Genomic DNA, 22,164 nt, shown 5'->3' with positions numbered 1-22,164 from the left:
TCCATTGTAAATTTATAATTATAGTTACTAGCAACCTGTATATTATGCCCACACAATATCATTCTGTAATAGTTACCCAGAGCTTCAGAGCTTATCCCTTTTAGGTGTACTTAGAATGTATACCTTTATCCTGCACTTTCTGCTAACTGCACTTCTGGTTAGACCTAAACTGCATTTTGTTGCCATGTACCTGTACATTTGTAATGACAATAAAGTTTAATCTAATCTTATCCAATCTAATCTAATCTAATCTAAGTATTGTGTATTGAGGAAAGAATTCTGTATAATACATTGTCAACTTGACGTGGTTCATATAGCTCTAATTTGATAGGTCTAAATGAATAGTCCTCAGCCAAAAGCCTCAATTCAGAATGAGGTTACATAGGCAAATAAAAAAAATTAAAAAATTAAAAATTAAAAGCCGCCACAAAACTCCAAACTCATTAAATAAAATTTTGTTTGTACAGCGCTTTAACAATTGTCATTGCTGCAAAATACAGAATAAAAAAATGAAATGTGTATGAATTAAAATGATCAGATTGTCCCTGATAAGCAACCCAAGGGTGACGGTGCTGATGGAAAACTCCCTGAGATGACATTCTACAATGTGAGTGGATTCTATAATCACAATGAGGTCTTTAATTGTTGCATATGATGGAACAGAATGGTAAAGCTGCTCTGCAACAATGACAACTGTTAAAAGAGCTATACAAATTGAATTGAATTGAATTGAATTGAATGTCCCTCACAAATTGCTCAACTTAATTAAGCCAGCTTTTCCCATCTAGTTTTGCTGAGACATATAACTGTGTGTCATCAGCATACCAGTAATAACTAATACAATGCTTATGAATTATGTTGCCTAGAGGAAGCATGTAAAGAGAAAAAAGCAGTGGGCCTAAAACTGAACCCTGTGGATCACCAAATCAGTCACAAACATGATCAGTCAAATAGGATCTGAGCGAGGAGAGGGCTGGTCCCTTAAATCCTACTACATTTTTTTAATCTGTGAAGGAGAACACTATGATCAATGGTGTCCAAAGCTGCACTGAGGTCAAGCTATGCAAACAGATGCAACTCTGATCAGAGGCTTATCAAGGTCAAACAATGAATGGATAATCAAAATTAAACACAGCCTATACTGCTGTATGTACTGTATGATGTAATGTATCCTCAAACATGACTTTCCCAGACAGTTACATTTGCTAAATTTGCATGATTTGTAAAAACATTTTGCTTTCCCACACTTTTGAGCTCCTTGGCATGCCTTGAGATTTAGAGCTCATTTTCCAAATCCAAAGGATTGCCCCTTAGCCAAACAAAAGTCAAGCAAAACAAATACTAGAATAAAATCCTGTGCAGCAGAGTGGAGAGAGCTACTGTATTCTGTACTGTATTGCATTCCAAAATTGAGGTAAGTCCTGAGATTGCCATAAAAAGTTCAGAAATGTATTTGTTCTTAACAATTGTATATGTTTTTTAATTACTATAGATGATTCATATTCAGTATATGAAAAGCGACAGTACACTCAGCACAGTATTTTACATGTATTGCATTGTCTCCTGGTACATTGTGTTGCAATTGCTTTTACTGCATCCGGACCATAATGCACTGATCTTGTCTTATGCTTTTGACTATAAATACTCACACTACAGGCATTAAAGATGGAGCTCACCTTCAACCAAACCTCTTATGATGTGGAACGACGGAGCCAAAATAATTTAACCAATATCACTTTCTCTAACAGCTCTGAATTTTCTGCCAATCTGAATAAAGCTGCAAACTTGATTAGCATTTTTATCCTTTGTGACACTATGGTGGCTCTCGGCTGTACAATGGAGATCTCCAAGATAAAAGCCCACATAATGAAGCCCAAAGGGGTGGTGATCGCCATGCTGGCTCAGTTCGGGGTGATGCCCCTCACAGCCTTCACTCTGGCTAAACTGTTTCAGCTTGGTACTAGTAAAGCCATGGCAGTGCTGGTGTGTGGCTGCTGTCCAGGAGGGGTGCTTTCCAATGTCCTCTGCTTTGCCTTCAGGGGGGACATGAACCTCAGGTACATTTCTCATTTCTCTTACATGTTTATAAAATCAACATTGTATAATAAGAACCTTTGACATGCCTTATTGTTTCTTCAGCTAGAAGTGTCTTACCCCTCCACTGCTTCCTTATTAATCAGTTTACTTTCAACCCATTTCCAGACCTTAGTCTTAGTTAAAGCCAGTGCGTTCTGTGTGTTCTGGGAGTCTAAGTGACAATTTAGTCAGGGTTGATCATTGACATAATCGTAATATTAATTTTAATAATATTAATATTAATGTTAATTAGCTTTTATAATTAATATCTATTAGGGCAGGTGTTGGTTTACATTGAGCAAGCAGTTTATTAGCAGTGTTAAGGGATGTTACTTTTTAAAGTAACTAATTACATCACAAAATTACTGTCTTTTAAATGTAATGAGTTACATTACAGCATTACTTTGTGATAAAAGTACTTAGGATGACTTTTACATAAACACTCACACACACACACACACACTAACGGATTGGGAATGGCTGCTGTCCAGCTAACGGTGTTGGCGTGGCATAAATGCAGAGGCACAGGTGACGATTTGAAAGTTCTTTTTATTAATGACGAAAGAAAGTAAATCTGAAATCAAAACTTGACTTTGAGCACAACAGGAAACTTTACTTTAATTCCATCTATGAAAAACAACCTTCACATAACCACAACAAATGCTAACTTAAATCGGGCTATTTATACATATTACGCTAATGAGTCGCCTCGGTTCAGGTGAGTACTCTCCTCATCCACATCTCTCGAGGTGCCTTATTGGAAATGTAGTCCAAATCAACTAAACTACAAAACAAAAAACACAACAAAAAAAAGTCTTTGGGCGCTTTGGCGCCCTCTAGGGGTTAACCCTTTCACACGGATTACATAAATTGTCTGAATAATGGATTAAATTTTTTATTTTTATAACTATTTTTTTTTATTTTTTATAATGGGTGCATTACTTAGTTTGGTAAGTATGGTACAGTACTAAGCATGGTACTTAGTTAGTAGCCTTCTAACCCAATGTAAGGATCTATCCAGTGACGGAAACTTTTGGAGAAGAGTGTCTAAAAGTAAATGTAGAGTGGCCTAGTCAGTACCTAACAAGGGGAAAATGGGCTGTCCAGGCAATATGGGAGTGACATTTCCATCGTAGCTAATCAGTCATGGTGCATTTTTGGCATCAGAATTTTCTAAACTATCTTCTTCTATCTCAGCATCGTGATGACGACGTGCTCTACCCTGGTGGCGCTGGGAATGATGCCACTTCTGCTCTTCATTTACTGCCACGGCTTCACCGACCTCAGCGCCGTGCCCTATGGGAACATCATCCTGGCCTTGTTATTGACTTTGCTACCATGTGCCGTTGGCATCTATATTAACTATCACATACCACAGTACTCCAAACTTGTCACTAGGGTACGTCAACAATATGATGTGGGAAAAAAAAAGGTGAGCAGAAGAACGTACCCTACATTATATCAGTGATAAATGATATCTTTTCTTACATGACAGGTTGGGCTGGGTATAATGCTGGTCGGTTTGATTGTGTTTGCGGTTCTGGTTGGGATTCTACTTGGCGAGGGTTTCCTGGCAGTTGGAGCACCTCGACTTGTGGCCACAGCAGCACTGATGCCACTTATTGGATATGGACTCGGCTACGTCCTGTCACTTCTCTTTTTCAGGCATGATGGAGCGTAAGTTAAGGGATTTTTATTCCGTGGAGTAAACTGAAGTTTGCCCTCAGGCACTTGGGTTCTTCTTACTTGTTGTATACATGTTAAAGCACTCATGTAAAATGTGCAAATTAGTTAGACTATAAATAATACACAATATTGAGTTACATAATATTTTAAAATGTCCTTTTAAGTTAAACTTTAGTGCATGTTAAAGATTTTTAAGATGGTTTGCTGTCTAATGTACTTTAAAATCCTAAAGAATATAGTCCCTTCTTTCTAACCCTGCCTTTTTGTTTATGATTATTTCAAACTTAATTCAGCTTTTTAGGAATTGAAGTAAGGTGAAGCATGCTAATTCACCTTATAAAATGTTCTAAATACTTTGCCACACATTTTAAAATGTTAAATCTCATCTCATATTGGTTTGATCTTATATGTAGTAGTAATATTAGTAATTTCTTTCTTTCTTTCTTTTAAAATGTTCTCTTTTACTTTAACCCTAAGGTGTAGGAGGACCGTTGCTATAGAGACCGGCTGCCAGAACGTCCCTCTCTGCTACACAATCCTAAAAGTAGCCTTTGACCCAGAGTTCATTGGTCCATATTTCCTTTTCCCTTTTCTCTACTTTTTCTTCCAAATCTCCGAGGCCCTGGTTTTTATCATCCTCTTCAGATGGCACACCAGGCAAAACTCAGACAGTAAAGCATGAGCCCTCGTCCCGCCCAGTATTTTGGGGAAAACCTGGGACAAATACAAATAAATTAATATTATATATGTCGATGTCCAGTGTTTCAGAATAAAGTCAGGACTGACCAAATTATGATCATTGCATATTCAACAACCTCAATATTTAATGGATGTGCTATTGTTTTGGACAAAATTTGATAAACATCTCTTGCGCCGGTCCACTAAACCTTGTCCTTAATGTATGTGGTGTTTAAGAAAAATCTGTCTACGTTTAGGAAAATGTGTCTAAGAAAAATCTTTATATTTAATATCAGACAACAATCAGTGTGAATCAATGCATTTCTGTTTGTTTTTCTTCTACAATTTTTTTTTAATCCAGCTTCTAGAAACATAAAGGAAATGCATTATTATAGAATACACACAGTAGCTTCACTTACATTTCATTTAATGAAATATGACAGAGAAAAATGACTTTAAAAGCAATAGATTTTGTCATTTGGAAACATTTTAGGATGTATTACTCACCTTAAAGAAGCACATAAGCTGTAAATGTGAAGAACACTGAATGAAACAGAAGAGTGACAAAGGGAGCACAGAAATAGCTTGGTTAAATATACTTATATAAAATAAAATATATATTTTGTATCAATATTTATATCATATGTGGAAATGGTTTGAGTTTTGGTCTTGTCTGTAACTAGTTCCCATTTTAAATGTTGTTTGATTAACAAAAACTGTTGGTTGGTCTAATTCTCTTCTATATAATCTCTCATTAAATGTGCATTACGAAAATTAAAAAAGCTTAGAAAAAACCTTACCTTGCTTTACTAATCTGCCAGCAAGGTTGCAATCATGCTAACTGATTAGTGCATTAAATAACTAGTTAGATTTAAAGGGAATGTAAACATTTTGACAGAAAAAAACAAGATAAATGCCATTTTGGGACTTTACTCATGTTCGCAAATTAGTATGTCCTGAAGGCATACACTGCTGTATTCATGTTTTATGTTGGAAGTCTTGGGGGGTCGGGAAAGTATACACTAATGTGTACAGAGAATTAATACCGATAAGAGAGAGTGACCTCTGCCGGACACGGTGCAGTCTTGCATACTGAAATCCAATCCAAATGAGTTGTGTTTGCTTGTTGTTTGTTTGTTTGTTCCTACAATATAATGCATTTTTTTCCCTCTCAGGTTCTGTTAAAACAAACATATTAATATTATATTCACCCACTTACATTCTGGATTCTCAGGTGATGATTCATTTTCAATAACAGCAGCTCTGACAATAGTGACATGTTTATACTAATAGTCTTATTTTAATGCCTTATTGTTGTGAATATTATCTTATTCACTTAAACCTTTTCAGCACTTTTTTGCACATTGTAACAAGTAGAAGGAAAAAAAAAAAGCTTGTAAGCACTTGCAGTTATTTTCGGGTTTGTTCACTTCCATGGATCATTGCAACACTCAGAACACTCATAACTAAAATCCCCCACAGGTATGGATTATCTTCTACTTACCTCTCCCTTCTTCCCACTCCACACACACACTGGCACACAAACATATCCTTGCTGCTGCCATACACATTTATATTTGGGTTAAGTAGTCACAGACCCGAGGCAGGAATAGAACCTGGACCCAGGAAGTACAAGGCGACAGTGCTGACCACTGGGCAATGTGAAATCTATCCTGCAAAAATAAAAATAAAAAATTATGATAACACCATGGAAACCTGAATGAAGTTGGGGTTAATTTTCATAATTAATGTACCCTGCGAAATATACTTTACAGAGTGTTCAGTAGTGTTGGGTGTACTTGGATTACGGACATCCAAGTACCTAATCTAAGGCGTTAGGTCCGCCATTTAAGTACTCAGTTATTTAGTTATATTTTAAAAAATGTAATCTGTTATTCAGCCAATTTATATAATCCGTGAGCCAGACAGCAGTCATTCTGTTAGTGTGTATGTGAAAGTCCTAAAAGCCAAACCCAACCCCATACCTTCAGTTGTGATCACGTAACACTTGGCATCAAAACAAGAAGCGCATGCGTCATACATGGTACTCAGCACTCATGAACCAAGACTTGCTCGTTTTCCAAGTCAAAATGTATTAAAAATCTTTTTTCTCGTCCTGCGGAACGCTCGCAAATCGCGTTATTTACAAGTTCTACACATTTCAATAACATATGTTTTATAACGGTATCAGGTTTTGTTTCAATTTATATTCAACGATTAATGTAAAATTCCCACAGCAGCCGCAACAGGTATCTGAGGTGCTTATGTTACCATGGTAACGTATGGAGGAAGTGATGTCTGCGCTGGTGACTTCGCAGCGTGTTCCGAATAAGTTTTATCGAGGGAAGTTCCCTTCACCGACATTCCCTGCACACGGAGCAGGGAGTAGGAAGCACCCTGTAAAGTACACTTCGGAATGAACGCAGCTCATATTTCAATAATTTAACTTGAAATTTTCACTTCTCCCCTTTCATATACAGTACAGTGCCTTGCAATAGTATTCATACCCCAACTTTTCCACATTTCATCATGTTACAAGCACAAATGTAAATCTATTTATTTATTCATTCATTTTATCATAGTCTTTTTTGTTGGAAATTTAAACAAGATACGTATACATACATGATGCCTTATTTCCCCCTCCCCCAACCTCATGAGTAAAAAACAGCCATTCAGTAGAAAAAGAAATACAAGACCTCTTTAATCCAGTGAGTAGAAGTAGAGGAAGTAGAAGCTGATAAGTCCCCATGTATAGATCAGCATGGTGGTCTGTTACCCAAATCCCCAGATATAAAATCTTTCCTGGGACTAATCCTAAAGGGGATTAAAACGAAAAAACTGTGCTATATCATTTTTAATTGGCATTATTTCACTTTATTGTAGATTAACCATGTAGCCAGATATTGCACCCAAGTCTTTCAATAGATCCACAAGTTTTGGTAGGTTATGTAAAGAATCAGATATAAACAGCAGCATGTCATCAGGAAAACTTTCTGTTCCACACCCCCATGATACCTTTAGTTGTGCCATTTTCCCTTAATGGGTTGTGGCCAATGGTTCAATAGCCACAGGAAAGAGAAGAGGTGACAAAGGGCTCCCTGTCTCGTACCACCCTGAAGCTCAAAGAAAGGGGAAAGGTTATTATTTATTCGAACGGCAGCCAGTGGAGATAAGTATAGCACTTTTTTCTCATGATATAAATTTAGGGCCAAAACCCTAAAGATAGAGACGGGACACAGTATAATATTCAACAGTCCACTTACCATGTCCTTCACAGTGGCCTTAAACTGGTCCATTTCGCAAAGGGGTTGCCGCAGCCTTGAGTATCTGTAACTCACCATTAATGATGGTTAAAACGTCACTCTTGAGGGATATGAGAATTTGGGATTTGACGTCCATCTTATCCAGTTTTGGTCGGCCCGAGCTCAGGGGGAAAGCCTGCAACCTTGGGGTAACTCTGGATAATCAACTGTCATTCTCCCACATACATTGTTAAACTCACTCGCTCTGGTCAATTTCTTCTTTACTGGCAGCGCTGGGAATGATGCCACTTCTCTTCATTTACTGCTACGGCTTCACCGACCTGAGGGCTGTGCCCCAGGGGAACATCGTCCTGTCCTTGTTCTTGACTTTGAGTCATCACCACTGGGTGGAACATACTGTATTAATGTCAAGTCAGTCTGCTGCTGCAGCATTTGATATTTCACAGTGTTTAACACTTAATTTTTAGTATACACCTGCAAAGAGTAGAGAGCGGTGAAAGACTTGTCCTTGCATCCAGCCAGTGAGCGGTGACAAATTCAGAGTGAAGGATGTTTTCACTACTAGACCACGAGGCTTATTCCTCAATGGTAGTTGATTCGTTGAGAATGTTTCCTTTATATGAGTATTAGTTTCAATAAAAAATTTGTTTAAATGGTATTCTAACCAACCTTAAAAACTGCAGCTAGAATTCTGCCAGAAACAAATTCAAATTAATAACACAATATTTTCAAACCTTGTCTTTATTTGGACTGGTCACACTGGTGCAACTGGTCAAACTAGGAGTAAATCTGACTGAGCTAAGTCCTGAGAAATGCATAAAGGACTATACTAAGGGCTGTTCAAAACTTTATTATTTATATTCCTATTATATTTTTTGTAATTATTGGAGATTACAATACTGTAAAGAAAGCATCGCCGATGTGCATTTGTTTTACTGCATCTGCACTTTTAAATGCTGATCTTGTCGTCCATGTCTGCTTCTCTTTCTATAAATACTCACAATAAAAACATTTATATGTAAAATGTAATTATATAACCTGACTCTTAAACTGTGACATGTTTTATAAGTGAAAGTGACTTTTTATAATAAACTGTATTATTATAATTATTTATTATTATTATTATTATTATTATTACTTAAATATTTTAACAACTATTTAAAACCAGTTTGACATTTATGTTGACACCTACTGTATTTTAAACTTATTTACATTTTTATTTAATTCGAACAATTTTTAGAAAGGCTGCTAATTTACATATTTTTTATTGATGCTATAAAAATGTTAAATTATTTATTACAAAGCATTGTTTTTTTGTTTGATTTGTTTGTTTATTATTATTGATATTATTACCACTACATTTCCCAGACCGTTGCTATAGAGATCGGGTGCCAGAACTTTGCACTCTGCTACACACTCCTTAAAGTAGACTTTGAGCCAGAGCTCATCGGCCCGTATTTCTTTTTCCCTTTCAAGTACTTTTTCCTCCAAATCTCAGAGGCGCTGGCTTTTATTGCCCTCTACCGATGGCACACCAGGCAGAAACCTAATGAATCTTCAGTGGATCAGCAGAACCAGAAATCTACAGTTCAGAACATCAACAGTTTAGATAAGGCCAGGGCTGAGAAAACTGAATTTGTTGTACAGTATATATAGCATGTGTAAAATAGAAATTAATTCCTAACTATCTTTTTTCGCCTGATCAATTTCCCCATTCTCATTCATTCTGCATGTGAAGCATGATGAAACGTACAGTAGATTCACGTAGCTGTCCTGGGAAGGTGTCCTACACTATCGGTTTGCCTGACTGTATCATGCATTTATTACCTTATATTTTTGTATTTCATTGTAATCAATTCATACTGTATTGATGTTTATCCTGTGTGAGTTCTTTTAGGTTTTGCCTTAAAATTTGCTCCTATTCGCAGGCGGTTTGATTCACAGAAAATGTTGTTTCATTTTAGCATGTACAGTATACAACCTCGTATAAAATGCATAAACATAAATAAAGCTTGGAAGGAAGTAGCAGAGATGGTTGATTCAAATATTGACTCTTTAAATAGACTTAATGTAATTGTCAATAAAAGCCATTTAGTACACCAGAGTAACATCCGAAGTAGTAAAATTAATATGCGTGTCATTCTTACAACCTGTACAGCATAACCTTTAATACTGTTACTGATGAAGGTTTATGTCATTATCTACTACAGGAATCACAAGTTTAAATGTTCTTCTCTAATTCTAAAATCTTCTCTGGCAAAAAACTAACAATAAAACGCACATCATAAATAAAGCTGCTTATATGTTTGCTTTTTTTAGACAAAAATAAAATAAATAAATGAAAAATGAAATAAAAAAGCCATCCTCTTTGTAGCAATTATCAAGGATTGTTTTCATCACGGTCACCTTTAAAAGTCACTCTCAGTCAAAAGGTGCACTTTAAAAGAAAGCTTTAATTAGAAATAGTTATGTACACACACAAACTGTAGAATTAAATTAAACTTTATACAAATATTAAAATACTATCTTCACACCCACTGCAATGTACAGAGAGAATAAAACAAATTGGAAATGGTAAGATGAGACAATTAACACCATACAATGGTGTCAAGGATTTGTTTTACAATTCTTTCCTTTTTCTTTTTTTTTTTTTTAAGTACTCAACTGAATGAACAGAACGTACAACTTGACCTGCAGTGAACTTCAGATATCAGAGTCATTGAATTAAAAATAAAAAAAACAATTTGGGAAAGGAAAACGGCAAAAAAAATAAAGAAGAACGAAGAACCCGGCACCCTGTGAAAAAGCCGCAAGACTGTTAATGCATAGGAAATCTAACGTAAGGTGTGTCAAGGGAAAACTGAAGATGAGTCGACACCGTGATGGAAGAAACATGATTACAAAAATAACGAAATATACAAGTCTGTGTTAAGGCGAAAACTCGGCTTTGAACCAATTTGCAGAGAAACAAAAATACATAAAAAAAAAAAAAGATGTCCGTCCACACAACCCACAGTATTTTGTTGTTGATTTTTTTAATAAAGAAAAAACGGAACATTGGGGCGTGTAATGACAGATCCGCTTGCTATCGACATGTCCGGTGATGAGCTATTTGATAGTGTGCAAAAACTACCGGCTTGTTGGAAAAAAAAAATTTAATGCTTAATTTTAGTTGTTGAGATTCGTTCAGGGATGGACAAATCATACATTTATTATCAACGTCAGTGCTTTAAAAGCTAATAAATTAAACTGAAATAAAGTATACGTGACAAAAGTGTTAATGCTATCATAATGTCTGAATCCCGATGATGGATGGGAGTCTAAACGAGCAAAACCATGTCATTGCTGTCATGGAGAAAGCGCTGGCACACTCTCTCTCCCTCATACACAGGAAGAACTGCACGGGTCGCACTTTCTTCAGATGTGTTTCGCAGGAAAGCTGCCCAAAGGGTTGGGGGGGGGGGGGGAGATGTACTGGCAACATTTAAATCAAAAGCATGATGATATTATTTGTGCAATTGAATAATAAAAAAAAAAGCTATTTTATTCAGCATTACTCTTTAAAATCTCTTTATCATAGCTCAGGCAAAATTTTACAATGTAGTATTTAATCATTGCACAAGAAAAGACAGTATTTAACCTGTCTAATAGAGATGAAGAAAAAAAAAATCAGTTTCAGTTACATTTCTTAATTCTTTCCACTGCCAGTTCACATGTTGCCACAGCGAAAATAAAATATATCTTTTAATTTATATATATATATTTGCATTTGAAATGGTAAAAGGTTGCAGTTCCTCCAGGATCCTAAAGGGGGGGGTGTGCTACTCGAATCAGGATAAAAGAATAAATAAAAAATAAATCGCAATATTGAATCAAATCGTGATAATATCGTATTGGGTGAATCCTGGTAAATCACGTAACCATTGGACTCCTCGTTTTCAATTGCCGACTTTTTTCTTAGTTGTCTGAAACTATTATCTAGCATTTCCTCAGGATAATTAACATACCTAGGTAAAAAAAAAAAAAAAAAGCTCCTATCAATAATCGTTGCTTTTGTGCATTGTGCGGCAGTTCGTGAGATTAAAAAAATAAAATAAACAGTAGCTTCATGTCGCTTTACAGCAAGGAGAATGACGTACGATCCAATTGTAAAGTGGCACGTTTAGGCAAAAGAAAAAATCTTTCAAATGTTTTATTCTTTTTTTTTTTTTTTTTGGAACGCAAACCAAACGTTTTACTGTTTACCCCCTTTGTGGGTTTTTTTTTTCCCTTTTTCTTTTTAGGGTTGCAAAGTAGATCAGATTCTACCTTTTACATTTAAATCACAATAAAAAAAATAATAAAAAATTTAAAAATAAAGATCGCTTGGCGCCTAAATGAGATCAGTCCACCCCTTCACACGGTTGTCGCTAACTTGTTAACTTTTCGTCCTGTTTGTTTAGCTCACCTCATACACGCATACAACTTAGCGGGACAACCGAAGAACATTTCAAAGACATTTAAAAAAGATTTGTTCTATATATGATATGATACGACATGATATTACACATGATGATCTCTCGGTGGAATAGGGGGAAAAAAAGGGAGGTAAAATTGCAAATCCTAAGTGGAGTCAAAATAAAAAGTAAACTTTTTTTAAGCCCTCTTCGTTCAGTCAAACGTGTAAAGCCAAAACACACGCACGCAGAGTTTGCAGCGAAAAGAAAGGCAAGCATGTCTTTGAATACAGTACTATGTGAAGCAGTTCGTCCCTGTATCTCGCTCGTCCATCATGTGCAGCATGCGTGCTCTCGTGTGTGTGTGTGTGTATGTGTATGTGTAGGTTGGAAGGCGGGGGACGGAGGATTGAGATGCACAGCTCATGCAGCATTTAAAATTAAAACCCAGCCCGATTTAGTTAACCTTATGGGGTTAGAGGTCAGAGAGTCACTGATCGGCATAGAAAGTGACTGGATCGGGATTCGCACGAGCCACGCGAGGAAGAGGTGATAACGAGTGGTTGTTAGTACGCCGTCGGGATTTGTGAATGTCAGCCTGTGGGTACGTGTGTCATACATGATCCTGTATATTCTATAGCCTCTGTGCGCTGCGGTAGTTTTTTAGGGAGAAGGTGGCAGCGTGTGGAGTACGATGGCGAAGGGTGAGCGATTACACGGCGCAGCTCGGAGAGTTCGGGAGAGAACTCGAAGGGTCGGGTCGAATCGAGAGGCATTTGGTTACTCCTGCATTCTGTACGGCAGCAATGGGGGGCGGGGAGAGGGTTTGGTAAAAAGCTTGAGGAGCCACAGTCCTGGTCATCATCCACTGACAGGAGGACGCTGCGTGTGCCGTCTCAGGCCTCCTTCAGCAGAGGGATATCTGTTGAATAGAGAAGAAGAATAAACCGTCACTAAGGCAAAATCACAGAGGAAGAAATATTGTTTTAGTCGTGCCGTTACGAGAAAATAATCAGTGACACAACGGAGTTGATCTGTGTTCTGCGACAGAGTGTTTTGTTTCTTCTAGACGTATTTTTTTTTTTATTCAATTCAATTAAAAAAAAATATATTTATCCCCATGGGGCAATTTATAGTAAGGCACGCAGATATAAAAAAAAAAATATATAAAAACAACACTGAATAAAATACCACAAATAAAACACAACTGTTAGAATGATAATAAATTGAATTAGCGCAAAAAGCTTCAATAAACATTTTTATAAAATCTGTAAAGTAAATGTCTGTATAAAGCAAAAAAAAATCTCTAGATAAATATAAACTGTTAGAAAAAAAAAATAGAGGTAAAAAGAGAAAATCAGAATGAGGTAAAACAGACGGATGCGTATATTATTATAGCAATAGAGTTATTGTCATAGCAATAAATTTAACTTAGAGTGCATTTTTTTGTTCATTTTTTAACGCAATAAACAACGACATTTACGTTTTATTTGTGTATATTTAAATAAATTGCTGTGGAATCTGTTAGACAGCCATAAACAAATCCATCACAAGTTCCTCTTTTTTCCCTTTTACAATTAATAAAACAAAAAATATTAAGTATCACATAAGCTTGTTGTGCTAACGAGACTCCACCCAGCATCAACGTCTCTGTCTGAAGGAAGATCTGACACCGAGACATAAACCTTAAAGGAATATGACCTTACACACAGACCACACATGATTTCTCTCCCATATGTAAGAATGTATATTAATATGAAGAGAAAAGTCACTAGCAAAGAAAATGTGTTTTATAATCCTTTAATATAACTAAATAGAGACAAGGCTGATCCTAGTGACACGCCCATCTTTGGCAGATGCTAATGTATATTAACGAGAATGCAAATACAACGGACGCGTAATTTATAATAGGTTTCGGGACACGTGAATTTAGCACCATGGTGGGGGGGCTCGGGGGTGCTTAATGGGCATACTAACATAAGTACAGGCAAAATTATTGTTATTTTATTTTATGAATAGATGTGCAAGGTCAAGACAATAACAGTATTACTCATCTTTTTATGAATATTCTTCTTATTTATTGTCTTAATCAATATTTAAGTGAATCAGACAGTGGAAGATGATAAACAAATAGGGTGTTTATTTTTATTTTTTGCGATTAGAACGGATGAACCGCACTCAATTTTGTCTATAAAGAATAAATCAGAAAATAACACGAGATGCTCCATATTTTGCCAATAAATTAAATATGCAGTTTAGCACAAGGGGGCGCTATCTAACCACAGGCTAGGTATTCAGACCACAAGTATGTCTGAATGCAGATCACTTACGGATGGAACATTCAGGAAGCTCTATAATTAACTGTAATCTTACAGACAATAGATAAATTTTTTTTTTATTATCTACGTATACAACTGTAGCATCTGTATTTTTTTTTTTTATGGATTTCATATTAAATCAATTAACATTACAATGCATTCCTTTCTCAGAATGGTTCTTTCTGTTTGTGTGGAAACAAACAAACAAATAAATAAATAAATAAAAATCACTCGGTGTCAAAGGGCATGTGAGTGTTCAGAGCGTACCGTCTCCATACTCCTCTACAGAGGTGAGCGAGAGCAGACTGTGCTGGTCGCTGCTCGGCCTACGCGCCGCCGCCGCCGCCCCGCGCTGCTCCGACACCCAGCTGGAGGTGGAAGAGGAGGTCGACGGAGAGGAGGAAGTGGAGGGGTCCTGGTGAACGAGCGCGGTCTCGGAGTGACGGGAGCGCGCGGAGATGGAGGGGAGATCGTGCTCGGGTCGGGACTGGACGAGCTCTGAGGCGGGAGACTCCGTTTGCGGTCCCTCGGAGAGCACAATGTTCACGCGGGACTCCGGGGGAGGAGCTGCCGCCCCGCCGCTGCCGTACACCGCCTCTTCGTAGGAAGGAAGAGAGACCTGAACTCCTTCTACGACGAGGGAGGCGGCCTGACCGCATACACCCTGCTCACGTCTACGGCAAAACAAAAAGAAACGCTTGAAATATTTCACTTGACAGTGTAATGTAGCCAGAATATATTTGGTTAAATTTTACATTTAATTATTGAAAAAAAAAAAAACTTTCTGCATGAGAGTCAGCTGATTACTGGTAAAGAACAACATTTTAAAAAAAACAGCCACAGGTCATGAGCTACTGGTGCTACAGGTCATCTCATCTCATTACTGCTCTTTCAGTAAAATTCCTGGGTTTGTGTGAACTTGTCTTAAACCGTGTTCGAGAAGGTCAGAGTCGGACCTGCTGTGATGAAAGGATTTGAGTTTGGGCTGCAGCAGGACGAAGAGGACGACCAGCAGCAGGATGAGGGCCACGGAGCTGGCAGTGGAGGCCATGATTGAGAGAGCTGGCATACCCAGAGGAGAGCGCTCTTCCTTCCCTGTGAGGCGCAAACACACAAAAAAAATTAGAAAAACAGCTGGAGGAAATAATTTGTGCACGCAAAATTTGTCCTGTCTGACCGAACTGCAAATTTGCATCCTATTCACATATTCAAAGGTTTAAAAAAAAGAAAAAAGAAAAAAAAAAAAAGATTTAATCCCAGCTTGACTTTTCAGCTGAATGACCTTCGTTGATTAATGTAGAAGTAAAAAAAAAAAAAAAAAAAAAGGCTGGAATCATGCCATTCAACATTTTTTTTATTAAAAACAAATCAATTAAAATTCCTGGTATATGAAAATACTGTAGGTTTAACCCTTACGGTGATCATGTATAATTAATCTCTAAAAGCAGTTCACTCTTGTCTACTAGATCAGATTTATTTGCTTTTTAGATTTCCTAATATTATAACATCTGATTTAACCTGAAGGCAGTATGATTTTCAGTACGATCAATATAAAATAAATCCATTAAAAAAAGCCCTGAATTAATTTGTATGAGAGTCATGACATTCTTTAAAATCAGATACTTCTTATAATAAATATTAATGATCTTAATCAGGGCAGTGTGCGCACTAGAAGCAGTACCACATAACACTCAGATCTTAGAAGACGTTGTCTAATATTGCATTTATAGCCTTATGTAGTGAGCACTTATAGTGTACAGGAAGTTATTCCGTGTTAAAGGGAATTAGGAAATAAAAGCTGGAGCTAAAAATAAGCAAACAATAACCAGGACGGGTCCGATTCCTAAACGACACAGCAGACAGTCTATTTATTTATATATTTTTAAGTGTGTGTGTGTGTGTGTGTGTGTGTGTGTGTGTGTGTGTGTAGTGTGTGTTGCAGAAATATTGACCTTGTCCCACATGACAGATGATGGGCGCCGCCGAGTCCCAGTCTCCGTTCCTGCAGGTGTGGTACCTGTACCCTTTCAGTGTGTAGCCTTCATCACAGAAATACTCGATCACTGTGCCTTCGGTCAGTTTGGGGCAGGGTGAGGGGTGACACATGTACCCCCCATTCTCAGGCTCACTCGGGGGACGACACACTGGAACACACACAGTAATTTAACAATAATCATAATAATAATGAACAATAAATAAATAAATAAATAAATAGTAAAAAAAATATGATTATTAATAATAATAACAATAATAGTGAATAGAAAAAAATATTTAAAATAAAATTAATAATTAAATACTGACAAAAAAATTATAACAACAATATCTTCGGTGCTATCTTAATTTTTTTCCCCCTTAAAATTAAAAAGAAAAAGATCAGAAAAAAATAAAGAAATATGCAATAAGGAAAATACAATCCATAAGAAATTCTGAAAATAAATAATTATAAAATAATAAGTAAAATTAAATAACTATATTTGTAATAAAATAAAATGTATTTAATTGTTAAACATTTAAAAAAATTAAAATTATAATAAAATATTTGTAAATAAACAAAACAGTATAATTAATATAAAAAGTCAGCCATAAAAAAATGTATACACACTTCAAGAAAAGTGTAATAACAAGGGAGAAAAAAACTAACAAAAAAACACACACAATCTAGATACAGTATATAATGAATGTAGTTTTAAAAGTGTGTGTGCATCCTAAACCTTATGTGTTAATAATAAAAAATAATATGAATCTGCTATATTTATCTAAAGAAGGAGACGTTCATCAGGGTTTAATCCTAATTGTCCACGCTAGCCCAACCTGCTAACCTCCTGTGTGTGTGTGTGTGTGTGTGTGAGAGACTCACCATCATTTTTGAGGCAGTGTGGTGTGGCGGAGGACCAGCGTCCTGGTGCGGTGCAGGTGATGACGCTCTCTCCGCTTAGCGTGTATCCCGGGTCACAGCTGTACTGCAGCACCGTGCCGACGGAGAAGGAGCCGCGGTTGGTCTCGGTGAGGTTTCCTCGGCCATGCAGCACCGCTGAGGGCCTGGAGCAACCTGCAGGGTCGAGCAGGAGAAGATCGAATGCATTACTATCACATGTTGTTCACATCTACGAATGTAGTTTGTACCTGCGGAAATTCATACCTCAGATGTTCGTAAGTCGGGGACTATCTGTATTGTATAAGTCTGGTTTTAGTCACATTATGTAAACGTAACACAGTTGTGTGTGTGTATGAGATTGTTATGGCGTGGGGTGTGTGTGTGGTTCAAGTGGTTTTGCCTGAGGAGAAAAAACGAGAGAGAAAACATCTGCACAGGCATTATCTTCCCACTGAATCCTTTAGACTTCACTCATAATCCCTAATCTCCCTGAAACTGAGACAAGAGCATTGAACCGTGTCGTCCTCGGAGACCCCGCCTCACCAAAAGGTCTTTGTGCTCATGTTTGCGTCCGGCTAATAGAATCATGCAAAAAAAAAAAGAGCTTAAAATTTCCTTACATGGACTTATCTACATTTTTTAAATCGCCCTCATCGGTGCTCGAGATCAAAGTGTTAATGTAATACATCCTCGTTAACACTGTGAGGATGATAAGAACAACAACAACAACATGCTTAGATAGAACAAACGAACCGGCCATCATACTGTACATGTCTCTGTGTGAGTGTGTGTGATGCAATTTCATAAAACTGCAAAAGTAAAAAAAAAAAAAAAAAAAAAAAAAAGCTCTTCCCCGTCTCTTTTAATTTGGCTCCAACATTCCATGAGTCACCTAAACCGAGGAGAAACACGTGATGAAAAGAATCGCAGAACTGCGGAAGGGTATGAAAGCAAGCCAGCTGCTGAAGCGTGTCTGGACAGGTCGGGCAGAAAAACCTCGCTGCCTATAAGGGAGACAATTGAACGCTTATAAAAAAAAAAAAAAGGGGATGGGAGAACTGGCACGCCAACAAAAAGATAAAGAAGCACACAAGTGGCATGAGCGTGCGATCATGGACGATACTGGTGTTACGCAATTCTCCAGCACAAACCAGTTTGACTTGTACGGATTCATTTATAAAAAAAAAAAAAAAAAAGAGAACATAACATTTTGTTCGGTTTATAATGCATTTCTAAATCGAATGCAAGAAAGAACATTAATGTGTTTCTACTTGGTCCAACTTTAAACACTTTAAGTTTATATCCAGATGCCAGTTTTTGGGATCGCAGCCCAAAGACGTCCAAATCTCACACGCACAACACATTTTTTTTTTCCACTGAGTGACGTCTTCGGAATGACACGATAGTTTAAAGGTGGCTGTATGAATCAGGAGTGTCGTCTCTCTCTCTCTCTCACACACACACACACACACACACACACACACACACACACACACACACACACACACACACACACACAAACACACACCCTGGACCCGCCCACATGATTATTTCCTTATTGTTTCACAGAAAATTCATGTTTAATAACTGACAAAATAAATAAATAAATAATTCACACCATTTTAATCCCAGAGCTGATGTGCTTATTGATCCATCTGTAGCTTCTTTCCGATGTGTTTGAGAACTTTCGCTCAAACTCGCTCTTGTTTCCTTCTTGGTCATGATATCCAGGAATGAGTTCCTGCCTAGATCAGGCATTTTCTATGGAAATGATTCAGCGCGAGGGCGTTCCTTCACGCGCCTCTTAGGAACAGACGCTTTCGGGTCGTTCATCGGATCGCTAAAGCTCAACATAAAGACCAGTGATGGAAATCACCAGTCCCCACTCGATACGATGTCATCAATATGTCAATTCGATTAAAACTGCGATTCTATACGCATCATGATTTTTTATAAATATCCCGAATGTATATGACTTCTTAAAAAAAAGTTTAATAAATAATTAAATGCAGCCCGTTCCTTATAACATTAGTTTTCTAACTTATAAACCGAGTGCTGAATTTAATCACTACAAACTAACTTTTGAAACTTAATTTTAGATGCATTGTTACTAATCAGCACATTTCTTTCATCCACCATTATTATTATTACTTCTAAACAAACTTATTACAAAATAATTCACTCCTTACACACACGGGATGAAACGTATAAATACAATATGTGCCAAAATACACAGTACTGAAATGAAAAGACGAGTAATTTCACCTTGTTGTCACCTGTGAGTTTATTTCTCTTGGCAAGAAACTAACATACACACTATTAGCGTGTTGATTTACCACAGTGTGTGTGTGTGTGTGTGTGTGTGTGTGTGTGTGTCAAAGTCGAGTTAACTGGTGTCCTTAAATCCCAACCTAACAGATTAACTCACAACTTTTTAATGTTTACTTTAAAGTGAAAGCAGTTGTTGTAACAATAATAAAAAAAAAAAAACTCCATATAGAGCATCCCGGGAATTTTTCCTTCAATCAACGGTGACTTTGAAGGATATCGTCTCTAACTAGATCAGTGAGATTCTCGCGTTTCATCTGAACCTTGGCATGAATTTTTTGCACAGGATGAAAGATGTTTTCCGTATAGTCATGTTCCTGATGATAAGAGAAGAAAAAAAAGGAAAGGAAAAAAAAAGGAAAGAAAGGAAAGAAAAAAAACGCATTTGGGGTCAGAAAAAGTTACAGACCAAAAAAAGTTAAAACCATCCACATCCACATGGACGTGGCAACGCTGCTTTAAAAAGAATAAACTTTTTCTTTAAAACAATTAATTATTTAAAGTTTTAAGGCTAGGAGTCTTTCTTGGCAAAAAGACAAAGTTAGTTTAGTATCCTACTTTCTCTGTGTGTATGGGAGGAATCTAAATGCAATTGATTTTATTCTGATTTTATTTTCTGGGGGACGTCTGGACAGCGTCTGTCTGAAATACATGCAGAAGAAGGATTTGCATTTAACCAAAAATGTAACCGTGGTAAAGCACGTCTTGTCACACTCATCAAAAAAAAACTGCTCTGCGGTGCTAAACGCTGCTCTACACGTCTGCATCATATCTGATCCGCAGGGTTTGGATTTTTACCCTGAGCGCCTGAGGTTTTGTTTTGACTTCGTGTCTGCGTTTTTTTTTCTAGGCCACTCGTTTGAGCCTAATCCCTGAGGACAGAGAGAAAGAATATCAATCCTCTAGACATTAAAGCCTGTATTTCTTCACGTCTCTCTCTTTCTCTCTCACACACACACAGACTTTCCCAAACAAAAGGATTTTTGCGCGGGGCGTGTGTGCGCGAGCTCTCTGCTGGTGGAGATACAGGGTGTAAATATGTTTCTGTACTCAGGAAGTACAAACATGCCTCCAACACCTAACCACGACTCGACACACTGCATGGCACAGAGAACGGAGCAGTGTGTGTGGGGGGGGGTGTTTCCTGTGCGAGAGAGAAACTAAAAAACGGGCAACTGTGTTCTTCTGCTACACATATAAAGTTTTGCACACTTTAAAACACACACACAAAACGCTTCTCCCAGAAGGGGATCCCATATATATATATATATATATATATATATATATATATATATATATATATATATATAAAAGCAAAGTAATTAAAGAAAATTAGTCAAGTTTCATGTTTACATCTAATGTGTGAAAAAAAGAAAGAAAGTGCATCATTTTTGTTAGTGAGTTAATGAGGCTTATCCTTAGATTGATGATTAACGCTGTGTTAATTAGCCTAAGGAATAATTATGCTAACGGAAAGTCCTCACAAGAATTAGACATGTGTGTAAAAAAAAAAAAAAAAAAAAAAAAAGATGTAGACAGTCATGTCTGAGTAATTAAACAAAGGTCAGTTTCAGGATTCGTGTGACATTATTAACTTTGTTATTACAGACAACGCCGGAAACCGGAACGTCTGACACGTCTAACGGGGGAAAAAAGCCCCAGAAAAGGTAAACTCTAGACAGGAACTGAACATTTGCAATATTTATTGTGGGAAATTTCAGTCGAGGTTTCATTTCCTGTGGTGTGATCAGTAAATGATGCTTGGTGCGTACCACAAACACGTAAAAAAAAAAGGTATATGAAAAATACCATAGTAGAACTAATTAACATAAAAAAGATAAATCTCAGGTTGAAGACCAATTGTTCATTCATCTGAAGGCTATGAGTCACAGGTGTTGCATTACGATTCGAACAGCTGTAACTCTCTAAAAACCAGTTTAATCTCCAAAAAATACTCACATTTTGCAAGAGTATCGCTTCTTCATATTTTTTTTTTTTTCTTTTTGAGTTTATAAGTGGTTGATGCAATATTGCCACCTAATGGACTGGAGTGTAGAAGAGAAAATTGGTAGGAAAAAATTTAAAAACCGAAAGCTCATCATTTTGTATGAAACATGAGATTTAGACAACCATAAACACAAGTTACACAACAATGCTTATTAGATACTTTTAGTACAGGTAGCCCCAGACTTACAAACAAGTTCCGTTTTCAAAGCACGTTCGCAGGTCGGATTTGTTCTTAAGTCCGCTAAAGTGAGTCTTATACGCCTTTGATGTAAAGCACACCAATCCACTTGATTAAATCTCTGTCCTTTTTCCCCCCACTGCCATCATGTGACCAAAAACCATAACCGCGCCTAAGGAAATGAATCTCATATGTCTATTGTAACAGTGTAGTCTCTGGGCCTTTACATCGCGACAAGAATCTTGAATGCCATTTTGTCTCAGAGCTGTTTTACACTGTATTTGACTGTAAAGTTTTTCTAAAATTTGGATTATTCACC

At 37.0% G+C, this 22,164-nt stretch overlaps 2 protein-coding genes across 2 annotated transcripts in view; one reads left to right on the top strand and one right to left on the bottom strand.

The window, feature by feature from the left end:
• The first annotated feature begins 1,659 nt into the window (after positions 1–1,659).
• LOC128514907 (hepatic sodium/bile acid cotransporter-like) lies at positions 1,660–4,444 on the top strand. The gene is made up of 4 exons (XM_053488826.1): positions 1,660–2,057; positions 3,274–3,475; positions 3,572–3,753; positions 4,240–4,444. Exons 1-4 carry the CDS (start codon positions 1,666–1,668, stop codon positions 4,442–4,444), a joined length of 981 nt encoding a protein of 326 aa, XP_053344801.1. The 5' UTR covers positions 1,660–1,665.
• Positions 4,445–10,687: 6,243 nt separating this feature from the next.
• Positions 10,688–22,164, bottom strand: part of susd6 (sushi domain containing 6) — a 32,388-nt gene continuing 20,911 nt past the window's right edge. Inside the window, exons 3-7 of the mRNA XM_053488939.1 lie at positions 17,315–17,506; positions 16,410–16,601; positions 15,414–15,552; positions 14,725–15,131; positions 10,688–13,061 (exon numbers count right to left, since the gene is read on the bottom strand). Of these exons, the coding sequence (XP_053344914.1) occupies positions 13,036–13,061; positions 14,725–15,131; positions 15,414–15,552; positions 16,410–16,601; positions 17,315–17,506 (956 nt within the window). The 3' untranslated portion in view covers positions 10,688–13,035. The remainder of the gene's footprint in view (positions 13,062–14,724; positions 15,132–15,413; positions 15,553–16,409; positions 16,602–17,314; positions 17,507–22,164) is intronic.

The sequence above is a fragment of the Clarias gariepinus genome, chromosome 27 (assembly GCF_024256425.1).
Source record: "Clarias gariepinus isolate MV-2021 ecotype Netherlands chromosome 27, CGAR_prim_01v2, whole genome shotgun sequence".
NCBI lineage: Eukaryota > Metazoa > Chordata > Actinopteri > Siluriformes > Clariidae > Clarias > Clarias gariepinus.
The sequence above is the reverse complement of the archived record's forward strand: the minus strand, read 5'-3'. Positions and strand labels throughout refer to the sequence as shown.